At 35.2% G+C, this 13,066-nt stretch overlaps 3 protein-coding genes across 3 annotated transcripts; 2 read left to right on the top strand and 1 right to left on the bottom strand.

The window, feature by feature from the left end:
• On the top strand, positions 1 to 960 carry LOC115989831 (putative receptor-like protein kinase At3g47110). The gene has a single exon (XM_031113708.1). It carries the CDS (start codon positions 1 to 3, stop codon positions 958 to 960), a length of 960 nt encoding a protein of 319 aa, XP_030969568.1.
• A 756-nt stretch (positions 961 to 1,716) lies between these two features.
• Positions 1,717 to 3,452, top strand: LOC115989830 (receptor kinase-like protein Xa21). The gene is made up of 3 exons (XM_031113707.1): positions 1,717 to 2,752; positions 2,878 to 3,249; positions 3,359 to 3,452. The coding sequence occupies exons 1-2, from the start codon at positions 1,717 to 1,719 to the stop codon at positions 3,222 to 3,224; spliced, it is 1,383 nt and encodes a 460-aa protein (XP_030969567.1). The 3' UTR covers positions 3,225 to 3,249; positions 3,359 to 3,452.
• Positions 3,453 to 10,052: 6,600 nt separating this feature from the next.
• LOC115989491 (NAD(P)H-quinone oxidoreductase subunit O, chloroplastic-like) lies at positions 10,053 to 12,212 on the bottom strand. The gene is made up of 6 exons (XM_031113182.1): positions 11,917 to 12,212; positions 11,766 to 11,821; positions 11,385 to 11,450; positions 11,259 to 11,300; positions 10,823 to 10,882; positions 10,053 to 10,319 (listed from the first exon to the last, which is right to left on the bottom strand). Exons 1-6 carry the CDS (start codon positions 12,137 to 12,139, stop codon positions 10,290 to 10,292), a joined length of 477 nt encoding a protein of 158 aa, XP_030969042.1. The 5' UTR covers positions 12,140 to 12,212; the 3' UTR covers positions 10,053 to 10,289.
• Between the last annotated feature and the right edge of the window lie 854 nt (positions 12,213 to 13,066).

The raw sequence follows: 13,066 nt of genomic DNA, 5'->3' as shown, positions 1-13,066 counted from the left end.
ATGGAAATGAAAAGGCAAGGAAGAAAATCTCCAGTTGCAGCTATGAGTCTGAGTCTACTTTGCTCAATTCACTTCCAAGCGATCCTTCTATTGTTCGTGGTACTGCTGCATGTAAAAACACTTACTGTTTTTGGTGATAGTACTGGCACCACTAGTTCTGTTGGTGGGAATGAAACGGATCATCAAGCTTTGTTGGCGTTCAAGAGTAAGATAACACTTGACCCTAGAAACATTTTCAGCTCATGGAATGACTCCAACCATTTCTGCCAGTGGGAAGGTGTGACATGTGGCCGCAAGCATAGAAGAGTCACAATATTAGATCTGCGGTCCAGAGATTTGGTGGGTTCTTTGTCTCCATACATAGGCAACCTTAGCTTTCTTAGACAAATCGTGCTCGCAAACAACACCATTGGAGACAAAATTCCTGATGAAGTTGGCCGTCTATACAGGTTGCGAGTATTGATGTTGTACAATAACTCCTTTGATGGGGAAATTCCTGCAAACCTTTCCCATTGTTCCAACCTCAATTTCATTTCTGTAGCTAGAAATAACCTTTCAGGGTCGATCCCAAAGCAGCTTGCTTCTTTGTCAATGCTAAAGTCTCTTTCTTTTGACACAAACAATCTCATGGGAGGAATCCCACCTTTCATTGGGAACCTTAGCTCTCTACAACTTATATCTGCAGCTGACAATGTTTTGGGAGGACATATTCCAGATGCCTTGGGTCAGTTACAAAGCTTAAAATATCTTGGACTGGGTGGAAATAAACTCTCTGGTTTGGTCCCTCCATCTTTAAATAATCTTTCGTCTATTATTGTTTTTTCATTGGCCAAAATGAGATTAGTGGAGGTCTTCCTTCAGACTTATTTCTCACCCTTCCTCGTCTCCAGTGGTTTCAAATTGATCGAAACCAATTTACCGGATCTCTTCCGGTCTCATTATCTAATGCTTCAGAATTAGAACTCTTCCTAATTGAAGAAAACAATTTTACGGGAAAAGTATCAGTCAATTTTGGAGGCTTACAGCGTTTGGAGAAGTTGATTGTTGATAGAAATAATTTAAGAAGTGGAGACGCTGATGAAATGGATTTCTTTCAATCCCTGGCCAATTGTAGCAATTTGCAGATACTTGATATCAGAGCGAATCAATTCAAAGGTACGTTGTTTAACACTTTGGGTAATCTTTCAACCTTACTTAGGGTTTTTGCAATTAGCCAAAATCTTATTTTTGGAGAGATCCCTCCAAGGATGGGTAATTTGGTCAACTTGACCAACTTATTGATGGATGGTAACAAATTAATTGGGACAATCCCAAGTGAGATTGGCAATCTTCATAAGTTACAACGATTAGTTTTAAGTGACAATAAACTCTCAGGAAGGTTACCAATTACCCTTGGAAACCTATCATTGATAAATTATTTGTACTTAGACAATAATAGATTGCAAGGAACTATCCCATCAAGTATAGAAAATTGCCAAAATTTGTTGTTGTTAAATTTGTATCAAAACAACCTTAGCGGCACCCTTCCAAAACAACTCTTTGGAATTTCCTCGTTGTCAATTTCACTTAATTTAGGTCAGAACTTTTTCATTGGATTGCTACCATCAGAGGTTGGCAATCTTGTCCATTTAGTAGAGTTGGACTTATTTGAGAACAATTTGTCAAAGTAAAATTCCAAGTAGCCTAGGCTCTTGTACAAGCCTTGAGTACCTTTATATGGAGGGTAATTTCTTTCAAGGAGCAATTCCAATATACTTGAGTTCTTTAAGAGGTATTCAAGTCATGGATCTTTCTCGAAACAACTTGTCTAGTCAAATTCCAAATTTCTTGGAGAAACTTTCCCTGAAGAATTTAAATTTATCCTTCAATGATTTTGAAGGAGAGGTTCCAACAAAAGGAGTGTTCGCAAATTCTAGTGCAATATCACTCATCGGAAATAGTAGGCTATGTGGGGGCATATCAGAATTAAAGTTTCCTAGATGCTTAACAAAAGAAGAGAAGAAAGCAAAGTGGCCTCTTGCAGTCAAAGTGGCAATCTCAATGGCATGTGTGATTCCGGTAGTAACCATAATGTCATTTTTCTTATTTTGTCGGCACAAAAGTCAAAGAAAAGATAATTCTTCAGAATCTTCTTTAAGGCAATCACTTTTGAAAGTGTCTTACCAAGTGCTCCTTAAAGCAACTGATGGATTTTCGCCAACAAGTTTGATTGGTGTGGGTAGCTTTGGCTCGGTCTATAAAGGTATCCTTGGTGAGGATGAATCAATTGTTGCAGTCAAGGTAATAAATATTCAACGTCAAGGAGCTTCTAAGAGCTTCATCTCCGAGTGTGAAGCCTTGAAAAATATTCGTCATCGGAATCTTGTGAAAATCATTACTTCCTGCTCAAGTGTGGATTTTCATGGCAATGATTTTAAGGCTCTTGTTTTTGAGTTCATGCCGAATGGAAGTTTAGAAAATTGGTTGCATATGGATTTGGAAACAAATACCAGGCAAGTAGATATACAAAATTTGAACCTTGTTCAAAGAATAAGCATTGCCATTGATGTTGCCTGTGCACTCGATTACCTACATCACCGTTGCCCAATGCCAATTGTTCATTGTGATCTAAAGCCAAGTAATATTCTTTTTGATTGTGATATGATTGCTCATATTGGAGATTTTGGGCTTGCGAAATTTCTTTTAGAACTTACAAATCCGAAACAAAGCGACTCATTTGGAATAAGGGGAACAATTGGGTACACTCCTCCAGGTAACAACAATTTACTAAACTTTTTAATTATTAACATATGTTTTCCCACATTAACTATAATTACTTTTTACAATCCCAAGTCGTAATGTGAACATATTTTCTATATCAAATATTTTGAATGGCAGAGTACGGTGTAGGATGTGATGTGTCAACAAAAGGAGATGTCTACAGCTATGGAATCTTATTATTGGAGATGATAACAGGAAAGAGACCCACAAATTGTGTGTTTGAGGGTGGCCTTAACCTTCACAACTATGCTAGCATGGCATTGCCTAATCGTGTAATAGAGATTTCAGACCCAAAACTGTTAAACAATTGTGGAGATACAGACAGAACAGAGGAGTGTTTAATATCCATGGTCAAGATTGGAGTATCATGCTCTATGGAGTTGCCACAAGAACGATGGGACATTATCAAGGCCTTGTCTGAGCTGTATTTGGTTAGAGACATTCTTCATGGCGCTCGGATTTAGCACTACGTTCTTGAATATTTAGAAGGTAAAAAAAAAAAAAAAATCAAACTTTTAACCCTCAAAATGTTGGTATTAAGTACTTTACTTACTTTGACATTTTCCTATTTATGTTGTTTTCTATTAACTAATTGCAGGCTCATAAAGTTTTACAATGGATGGAAAGACACGTTCGGCGTTCTAGATAAACATGCTTATAGTTTATCGAGGAGTATTCTACATGGTTCTTATACCCAGTCTTATATCTGTATTTTATTTGCGTTTGAGTAAATCAAAATAATTTCTTTCAAACTTGTATTTGTGTTTGATCCTATTGATATTATGTTTGGAAAATAAATTATCTAATTTCATTAGCAGTTGTAATATTTTCAGCTAACAATAAGATGTTTCCTTCACTTCCCATTCCACATCAATATACTTTTTGTCAAAGCTTGAACTCATAACCATGCTTGAGAACAATTAAATTAAATAAAAACGACAGTATGTTATACGAGAGTTTCCTCAAAAGCTCCACAAGGTCAAAGTTCATGCCAAAAAAACAAACACACGTAGTGTTGAATGTATGCTTTGACTCTGTTTGGTACGTGTCAAATCACATACAAGCTAGAAACGTATCAAAAATTCAAAATAAAATAGGTTGCTATTCTCACAACCTTTACCTTATCTCTAATGCATCAAATATAGTTGAGTTTCCCTTCGCATTATCTTTTGAGTTTCTAGTTGGTTGAGCCACTCCCATAGTTGATAGTCCCACTCCTCGCGGCTCGAGATGGATTTAGGAGTCCCTGTGTGAGCTGTATGCAGAGAGAGTCGCACATACAGTTACAAGGGGGTTCGCGTCTATACATGTAGTGTGGTGGTTAGGCCTACCCCACCCTATTTATTCCAGGATCTGTGTCTATAGGTGTTACTTCGATCAATTAGCTAAGATTTTGACCGGATACGAAGTCATTGGTGGTTGATCTAGTGGTATTTTTATGGGGATTTCAATATCCTGTTGTAAGATCCTTATGTATAGGTCCCTATGACTATGGAACAACTACATTATTAGAGAAAGAATATATACAACCCTCTATATGAACCTATTTCTTTTTCATGTTGAAAAAAAAAGTTTAGAGTTGTCATTTGGGATATTTAGGGGGTGTTTGGTTTAGAGGTTAACTCAAATTTCAATTCTCAATAATCATTTCTCATTACTCTATCTCTATTTTTCTCACATCTCACAAAAGTTTGTGTTTGGTTCTTATACCCGGGTGTAGTTCTCACCCAAAAAACTCAAACTAGGGAAAAAGTTGTGAAGCGCACAGGCCCCACACGCTGAAAAGAAGTCAGAACAGCTCTCTCATCACTCTCTCTTCCTCTTCCTCTGCCGCTCACTCTCCTCTTTCTCTTTAATTTCCACTTCTTTCTTTCTACCTCTCAATCTCTTCTTTCTCATTAGATCAACTAACTAAGCCCTTGTGTGGTATTCATGTTTGATTCTGCTTTTGGTCATGTTGTTCATTTTTTTTAGTAATTTAGTGACACTAAAATGGAAACAACCTTGAACTTTTAAGTGCCAAAAATGTAATTTAGTCTTAGAAAAAATGACTGTGGAACACTCCTCTCCTCTCCCCTCCCCCCCTCACAGGGTCTTTTTGTCTCGGTGTAGGTAGTCCAGATGGTCACATGCATGACTATTTTACCAAGTCTATCTCCGAGATAGTGCCCAGATCATTTACAAATCCTCCCCTGCCCTGGTAACTGTTCTTTTATAGTAATGATTGGGTTTGTACTGTATTTTGTTGGTTAATTCGTTTGCTCATGTGAGTTTTTGGAAATTGTGAAGTATTATACTTATTGTTTGATATTTCATATCATAACAAATAGTTTGCCATCATCACCACTCAGCAGTGCCATTTGACTATTAGTGAATTTTTTGAATAAAATGTACCTAATAAGATAAAATAGCCAGAATTTGAGCATGATATTAAGCAAAAAAAAAATTGGTCCCTTTCTAGCTCATTGTGTATCTGTTGTGTGGGATATAAATACTTTTGCTTCAGTATATGGTTTGTTGCATCGAGAAAAAAACTGCACTGCCACATTTTATAAAATTTCCCTAAAATAGTGAAATTACTGCAACTTTCATAAATGTAGATGAACTGCTGGACCATGTAATTTCTTGTGTAATGTGATTGTTTTCTTTCTTATTTTTGCATATCACAAATTTGGGAATTCCCAACAAGAAATGTTTTGGTGCTTAACCTTCCAACAAGGGCAGAGCCAAGGGGGGCTGAGAGGGGGCAAGTACCCTCTCTGACTCCTCAAAAAATGACTTTTAAATGAACAACAACTTAACTCTTTTAAGGTCTTGCCCCTCCTAACATGAGAAAAAAAAAAAAAAACAAAGAAGCATTCCCGCAATAACCAATTTGTACCACTGACATAAGAAAAAAGCCAAAAACCTATATTACTTGATCAATAAGCCTAGCACCTAAGAAAAAGACACCAGCTCTCACTTCTTGAAAGCCACTGTCACACATGATTTCACCACACTACACCATTCCCGCTATTCTTTTATATTTTCTCCCCAATCCTCTCTTTTTTTTTTTTTCTTTTTTCTTTTTTTTTTTCCAAACCAGCCACAACAACTCAATCAATGGGCCCCATATTAATATTATACACAATATAATTATATAATAATAAGTAATGTTAGAGACACAACAAAATGTTATTACAATTATAGTTGTTTACAGTGGTTTATTTATTTTTTATTATTATTGATTGATTTTCTTTAAGTTTTTTTTTTTTTAATTGTCTTTTAATTTTGCCCTCCTAAACTGCAATCCTGGCTCCGCCATTGCGTTTCACTATCTTATTTCTTAATAAAAGACTGGGGGAAAAGGATAAAAGAAAATTATGGAACAGAAACGAGGGGAAGAAAATAAAGAATACTTTATATGAGGAAGTCATATGCATAATCTGTTCTTTTTTTCCCAGTCTTTCTTAGCACAAACCAGATTATTGATCTTTTCTTCATTTTCTATTAGTCTAACTCAAAAAGTATTCGCACCACGTCATACCAAGAAGAGATGAAAACTGTAGTCTTTGATTTACAAAAACACATCAGGCAAAGATATTTCAGGGAATGCAACAAAAAAGAATGGAGAGAAAACCCCTCAACTTTGAACGATAGAAAATATAGCCTTTTATAAGTACCACCATAACAAATGGACAAAATATAAAGAAAAAACAAACTGAATTGAATCAATTGATACCACAATTCAATGCCAAGGTCCATCTTGTGCGTGCAAGACTTAAAGCACCAATAAATTTGTGTGTGTGTGTTCATCACTCTTTTAGGCATGTGTAAGAAGGACATGCTTACCCCTATCTCAGTTTAGCCTAGTGCAGAACATCAATGCATAAATCAACGTGTTTAAAACATTGCTATATACAGACTAGATTGAAATGTCAAATTAGGAAGAATGTGCTTACACTTATCTTTTTGCTTAGTCTTGATTATATATCAGGGTGTTTTACTTGATAAAATTTCTATCAGAATCTTTCTTTTTTTGAATAAAATTTTGACAGCCAAAACCTTGCTGCTATTTCCTGATGCTTTTATCAATCGGATGGTCCAGGAAAAAAAAAAAGGATTATAGCACCATAAACAACCATATGCAATATGTACAAAATTTTCAAATAATAAATTGATATTGGCAATAATAAGACCCTGAATTGAAGGAATCACAATTTTATATAGTAGAAATTGAAGCAATTATAATTATTATTATTTTTTTTTGGGGTTTGGGGGGGTGGGGGGGGGGTGTTAGAGAGGGGGCAAGGGTTCAGTTTACTCCATCCTTAATATGATGGATCATCCCTTTTCTAGCATGGGTTGCATAAACTTCAAGAGCTGTAATATTCATGTTAGATGTCAATTTTGGTAATATCCTGCATCCAAGAGATTGCAGACTCACTGTAGAGAGGGAAAATTCCCGACCTATCACAAGTTGACATGTCACATTACCAAGTCTACAAAATACAGCCAATTACAAAGCACCACGTACTGCTACTAGGTTTTGCTATCACTATTCAGAAGCCAACAGAAATTTGCTAAGTGTCATGCAAAAACCAATCACGCATCAGCGCATGTGTAAGCGATGACACAAGCAGCTTCGCACGTGTAAGCGATGACACAAGCAACCTCGCACATGTAAGCAATGACACAAGCAGTCCAGCATGTGTAAGTGATGATATAAGCGGATCAATCAGGTTGTGACATGTGTTACCAATCAAGCTCTGCCACGTGTTGCCCACCCACCTCCAAACTCCTATAAATAGAAGCCTTCCTAAGACATTTAGGAGGACCAAGATTTAGAAGTGAAAAAGCTCTGCTGGAATCAAGCCCTGAAGCCTCCAGGAACTTCAAGAACTTCAACCCCAAAATCGGAGAACATTCGAAGTAGAATCATCCAAACCATCTGCCTAGATCCTAAAGTTTGCGGGAATCAAGCTCAAAGGTTCGAAAACATCAACAAATCACAAATCAGTTAAGCTCTACGGATTCAAGCTTCCAAAGCCTCGAAGAACTTCCACCACAAACCCTCAAATACAAAGAACATTCGAAGAGGAATCATCCAAATCATCTTCTTAGATCTCAAAGTTCACTGGAATCAAGCTCAAAAGCCTCCAGAAATCTCAAGAAATCACAAATCAGTGAAGCTCAATGGATTCAAGCCTCTAAAGCACCGAAGAACTTCCACCACAAACCTTCGAAGACAAAGAACACACGAAGAACACGAAGAACGTGAAGAACAAAGGATTTCCAACAAGCTCATAGCCAGAGATTCATTGTAATTCTGTTCCAAAGATCTTTGATCCATTCTTCAGCCAAATTGAAGTACATTGGGTGTTCGAATCAAAATCACATTACTACAAATCCAATCAACAAGTCTTTTAAGGATATCGAATCAGAGGATAACTGTTTTGTAATTACAGAGAATTATACCACACAATCATCAATACAAATTCGCATTTGTGAAACTATTTCACTTGTTTGACTTATTTCCAACCAAGAAATTTAGTCGCTTACACTCACACCTGAGTGTCATAGTGTCTACATTGTTTACCAAAGAAAATGTTGGTAAGAAAGGTGTCCACTTGATTATGTTTTCCTAGACTACACATTTGGGAGATTTCAAAAAATAATCCCAGCAAGCACTCGTAATCCTAAACTATGTGTGAGGTGGCCTCAAACATGCTGCAGTGTGCCTAAATTATGACCTTACTGTAAGCCCTGCATACTTTATTTTGCTTTGTTCACATTAGATTGAAATTTGCAAAAGTGCAAATATCATACAACTGTATGTACATTTGAGCATTTGGCAAATCAAAATCTATTTTTATGGCTGCTTGCTTGTGATAGTAACTGGCTCCTATGTAGTTGTAGTTTGATTTACGTTAAAGTAATATCTGAAAAATTGTGTAAACAATATTTTGCATCTGTCTGTTGTGAATCATGACCATTTTTTGGAGATAGCATATGTGTAGAAACCTAGTTTTGAACCTCATCAATGATTAATACATACGCGCATACATATATAATGCATAAAGATAAATGAGTCCTTATGTAGTCCTAATTTATACAAGGATACTTTATCTTTCTCTACACATACTAACTGCTGCAGAAGATCAAAAGTTAATATGAGCTCTGGTTTAGGTATATATCATAAATGGATGCAGTTGATTCACTGTTCATTCTTGTGATACTTATCAACCTTAAGCATTAGTGTCTGTTAGTAAGGTGATTAAGAAGAATTTGGGAATTCTTAGTAACATTGATCTAGATCAGCAACAGTAATCAATAAGGGCATCCAATTATGAAAGACATATAGTTTGTTCCATACAAGTTAATTTTAAATTAGATGACCTTTTACATGTCCTTGCTATAAACTTGACTATTCTTAGCCTTACAAGTTTTCATGTTTATATTTTCTTACTATATATCTTAGTTGTTTGTGACTCTCTCTCTCTCTCTCTCACACACACACACACACATTGGGTGTTGGTTGGGTTGGTTCAAGTTCATCAGGTTGGTGGGTTGACCCCAAACCCTTCTTGCAATATCTCCTTACCTTTGACGTTTCTTCTTATTTGTTATACTTAAACCTTTAATTCATCATTAAGCTTTTTCTATCAATCATCTTGATGGCTCTCACAGATGCACAATGAAATTTTACAATTCATCATTAAGCTTTGACGTTTCTTCTTGTTCTTCTCTCTTTCTGTCTGTCTGTCTCTCAAAAGTTTTTCATTGTTATTGTATTCTTTTTTATTTCTATAATACACGATAAGCTTGTAGAAATAGCAGTTAGATACGATTAAAATAAGAGACTTTTAAGTGGTGGGGGAACATTGCAACTAATCTCATAGTTTAAGAAGCTAATTGTTAAAATTTAAAATTTAGGAAGGACATTGCTAATGATCCTATAGTTGAGTACAAAAAATGATTTTTTTTTATTTATTAATCACTCTCCTCCATGGTCATAACATTGCATCATCATTTTGTAAACAATGCTATTGTTTGTGTGTGTTTTTTTTTTAATAACAAACCTCAAGTCAGTTTTTGGACCTATTATCTTCAGTGTCAGTTTTTTTTTTTTTTTTTTTTTTTTTTTTTTTTTTTTTTTTTTTTTTTTTTTTAAGTTTGGGGGGGGGGGGGGGTTTAAAATCCACTCTTGAATGTTCAATGGTGTATTACTTAAGTCATTTTCTTGTATTGTTTATCAATTTTTGTGCACTATATATATATAGCTTGAAATAATGCACCTTCAAGGCTAACAGTTTCACATGCATAGTTTTGATATGCTTAATAATATATACTTTTAGAATAAGAACAAAATCTCAAAAAAATTATGTTGATGATCATGTTATTCTTGCCTAACATCAATCACATCAATTGTGACAAAAAATTCGGAAGTTCCTGATGGTGATCAGAAACCAAGGGACTCTTGTTGAGATATAATTTCTGATGGCATGCGATGGCATCCATCAGTAATAGCAGGCAATTATGCTTCTGGATCACATTCTCTCGTAATTGAGTTTATCTGACTGCAATCAAACACAAGGGTCAGGTGACCAAAATAACCACAAAAGCTCCTAATAGAAGGTTTGAATAGTCGAGTGAAGCAAGGCACAACTGAGCAGCAGATCTGCATCCTCACCAATCGAATGAGCCAGTGTCTAACTGCTAATAAGTTTTTTATTTGGTAACATATGCTCAGCTCGATTTAGTTTGGCATGGTTATAATAGAATTTATGGAGCTGACTCAACTGAGTAAAAATCTTGACCGTGAAGAAAGTGCTAATTTGCAATGTCTAAAAGAAGTGTTAGATTTTGAGATAGAACCAATGTCAGGCTAATGAACTAGCCTGGATAACTTGAGCTCAGCTAAATAAAACATGATTCAAGGTTGAATTAGGCTTGCTGAGCTTGATCTTGATCTAAGTTCAGTCACAAAATCACAATACTTAAACACCAAGCTAAGCTTGGCTTGTTGGCTCTCTTAGAGCAGCAGTATGAAGCATCCAATAAAACAAACTGTTAGCAGTACCTTGATAAGCATGTCTGTTGGAAGCCAAGCTGGTGCAGTTGGGATCCCAACCCATCCAATCTGCAAAAACATCATTCTTAAATCCTTCAAAGTCACATATTCACTTAGAGTATTTATCTTGGTTGATATGGTGAAAGTCATAACATAGGAAACTTGAAATTTCAATGCAAATGTTGCAACTTTTGTATATAAAAGTAAAATCTTTGATATGGTTTGACACTTTTAAAAATGTCATGTTCAAAAACATTAATACAAGCATACCAACCACAGGTTATTCCTTACTTGACATAAGTTTCAGAAAGCCTTTCACATATGACATAACACAGAAATTAAAGCCATGTTATTTATTATTTTTAAGCTGCAGACTAATCTTCAATGTCCAAATAAATCTGAATGTTTTATATCAAAGAGAAGAGCTCAAACATAAATCACTTACTAGTGCATACTCCCCGGTTTCGAAATTACGTATATCCAAGACCTAAAAGAGTATTATGCTGTCATCAGAAAATTGAAATGGCCAGCCTTACTTCATGAGTGCTGCCAGAGAGTGTAAAGAAGCTACCTCACCACGGTCTTCATAAATGTAGTCCAAGCCTTTGTAGTATGGTGGGTGCCCAACAGATAGATACTGAAATTTTGAATCAAACACATTCCAGCTTATGCCAAAGCTAAGTATATAATGAGTCAAATTCAAAAGGGAAAGAAAGGGTTACACACAAAAGCTAAGATTCAAATATCCTCTATATAATAACACATTCATATAGCTGAGTTCAGTTTATTCATATTCAAGCCTCTTCTTTGTAGGAAATAACTACAGAAATTTCCCAACAATACCAAATATCAAATCCGTTGTGACTAGCATTAAATTGACTTCATGGGAAAATTGTATTCAACCAATCCAGCTTTAGCATTATAGAAAAAAAAACCCACTTATTAAACTTACATTGACACTACTGAGATACTTCTCCTTGTCCACCCTCACAATCTGACCTTTCTTCACTGCCCATAAATAAATTTTTTTTTTTTTTAAAAGAAAAAAAAAAGTCAAAGAATAAGAAAAAATAGAATATTTTTCTTGAAAATGCAGAACTCACTCGAATAGACGGGCTTTCTGGGGGTCTTAGGAGGTGTGGTTGATGGTTGAGCATTAGAAACAGATGATTCTTCGCTCTTTGTTTCCACAGTCTTTTCCTTCTCCGGTTCCGTGGATTTTACAGCTCGAATTGATGGCAAACGAAGAGGGTTTCTTCTTACGTTGTGAGGGAGTTGAGAGAGGCATGAGAATGAGTTTTGTGAGAACGTTGCAGAGAAAGCCATGGGAGAGAAAAGAGACCTTGAAGTTGAAAGTGTGAGTCTTGGGAAGTTTTCAGAGTTATTCACTATAGAGATAAGAAATGCTGAATCCTTGTATTTCTAACGGCCAGATTTTGAAGACAAAAATCCGTTGCTACGCGGTAAGTTCAACCAATCATAATGTGCCACATCATCAAGTTTAGGTGTAAATAAAGAATGGTGGTTGGCAATTTGGTCATTTGGCTCAACTTCTGTTCCTTGGGAGGAGAGAGGCATAGAGATATTCATGGTAATATGATACGGGAAAAAAAAAATTCGACAACATTTTCACAATAAATTTTAAGTAGTAAGTTATTATTGGTAGACAAAAAAGTAATTTCAGTGGTAGTTCAAATCAATAACAATAACAATTTACCACCTAAAATATGTTGTAAAATTGTTGTGAATGTCGTATCTATAAAATCTAACTTCTTAAGGGAACTTTAGTTATTGTTTTGCTCTTAAAAAGATAAAATTTCCTAAAATTGCCCTTAAACAAAGTAATCAAAAATTTTCTAATTTTAAATTTTTAAAAAAAAAAGTTATCAAAAATTTAAAATATTGGTTGCTTTTTAAGGGAGTATCATTAACTGTTTGTCTCTTAAATAAAAAGATAGAAGTTTTCAAAAATTACCATTAAATAAACTTATCAAAATTTTCTTTTTTCTTTTCAATAGGGTAAACTATAATTGTTTTTTTTTTTTTTTTTTTTTAATTTTAGTATGAATTCACTATATAGATGGCAGTTAGTGTCGCAAACAAAAAAAAAAAAAAAAAAAATTTATTAATCCACTAGACACGTCAGATATTTTCAACAAAGAGATAATAGTAGGAACCAAATTGACATGACATTAAAAGGCCAGAGACCAAATTGACACAATTGAAATGTTTGAGACCAAATTAACATATGGT

This window comes from Quercus lobata, chromosome 5, assembly GCF_001633185.2.
Source record: "Quercus lobata isolate SW786 chromosome 5, ValleyOak3.0 Primary Assembly, whole genome shotgun sequence".
Lineage (NCBI taxonomy): Eukaryota > Viridiplantae > Streptophyta > Magnoliopsida > Fagales > Fagaceae > Quercus > Quercus lobata.
The sequence above is the reverse complement of the archived record's forward strand: the minus strand, read 5'-3'. Positions and strand labels throughout refer to the sequence as shown.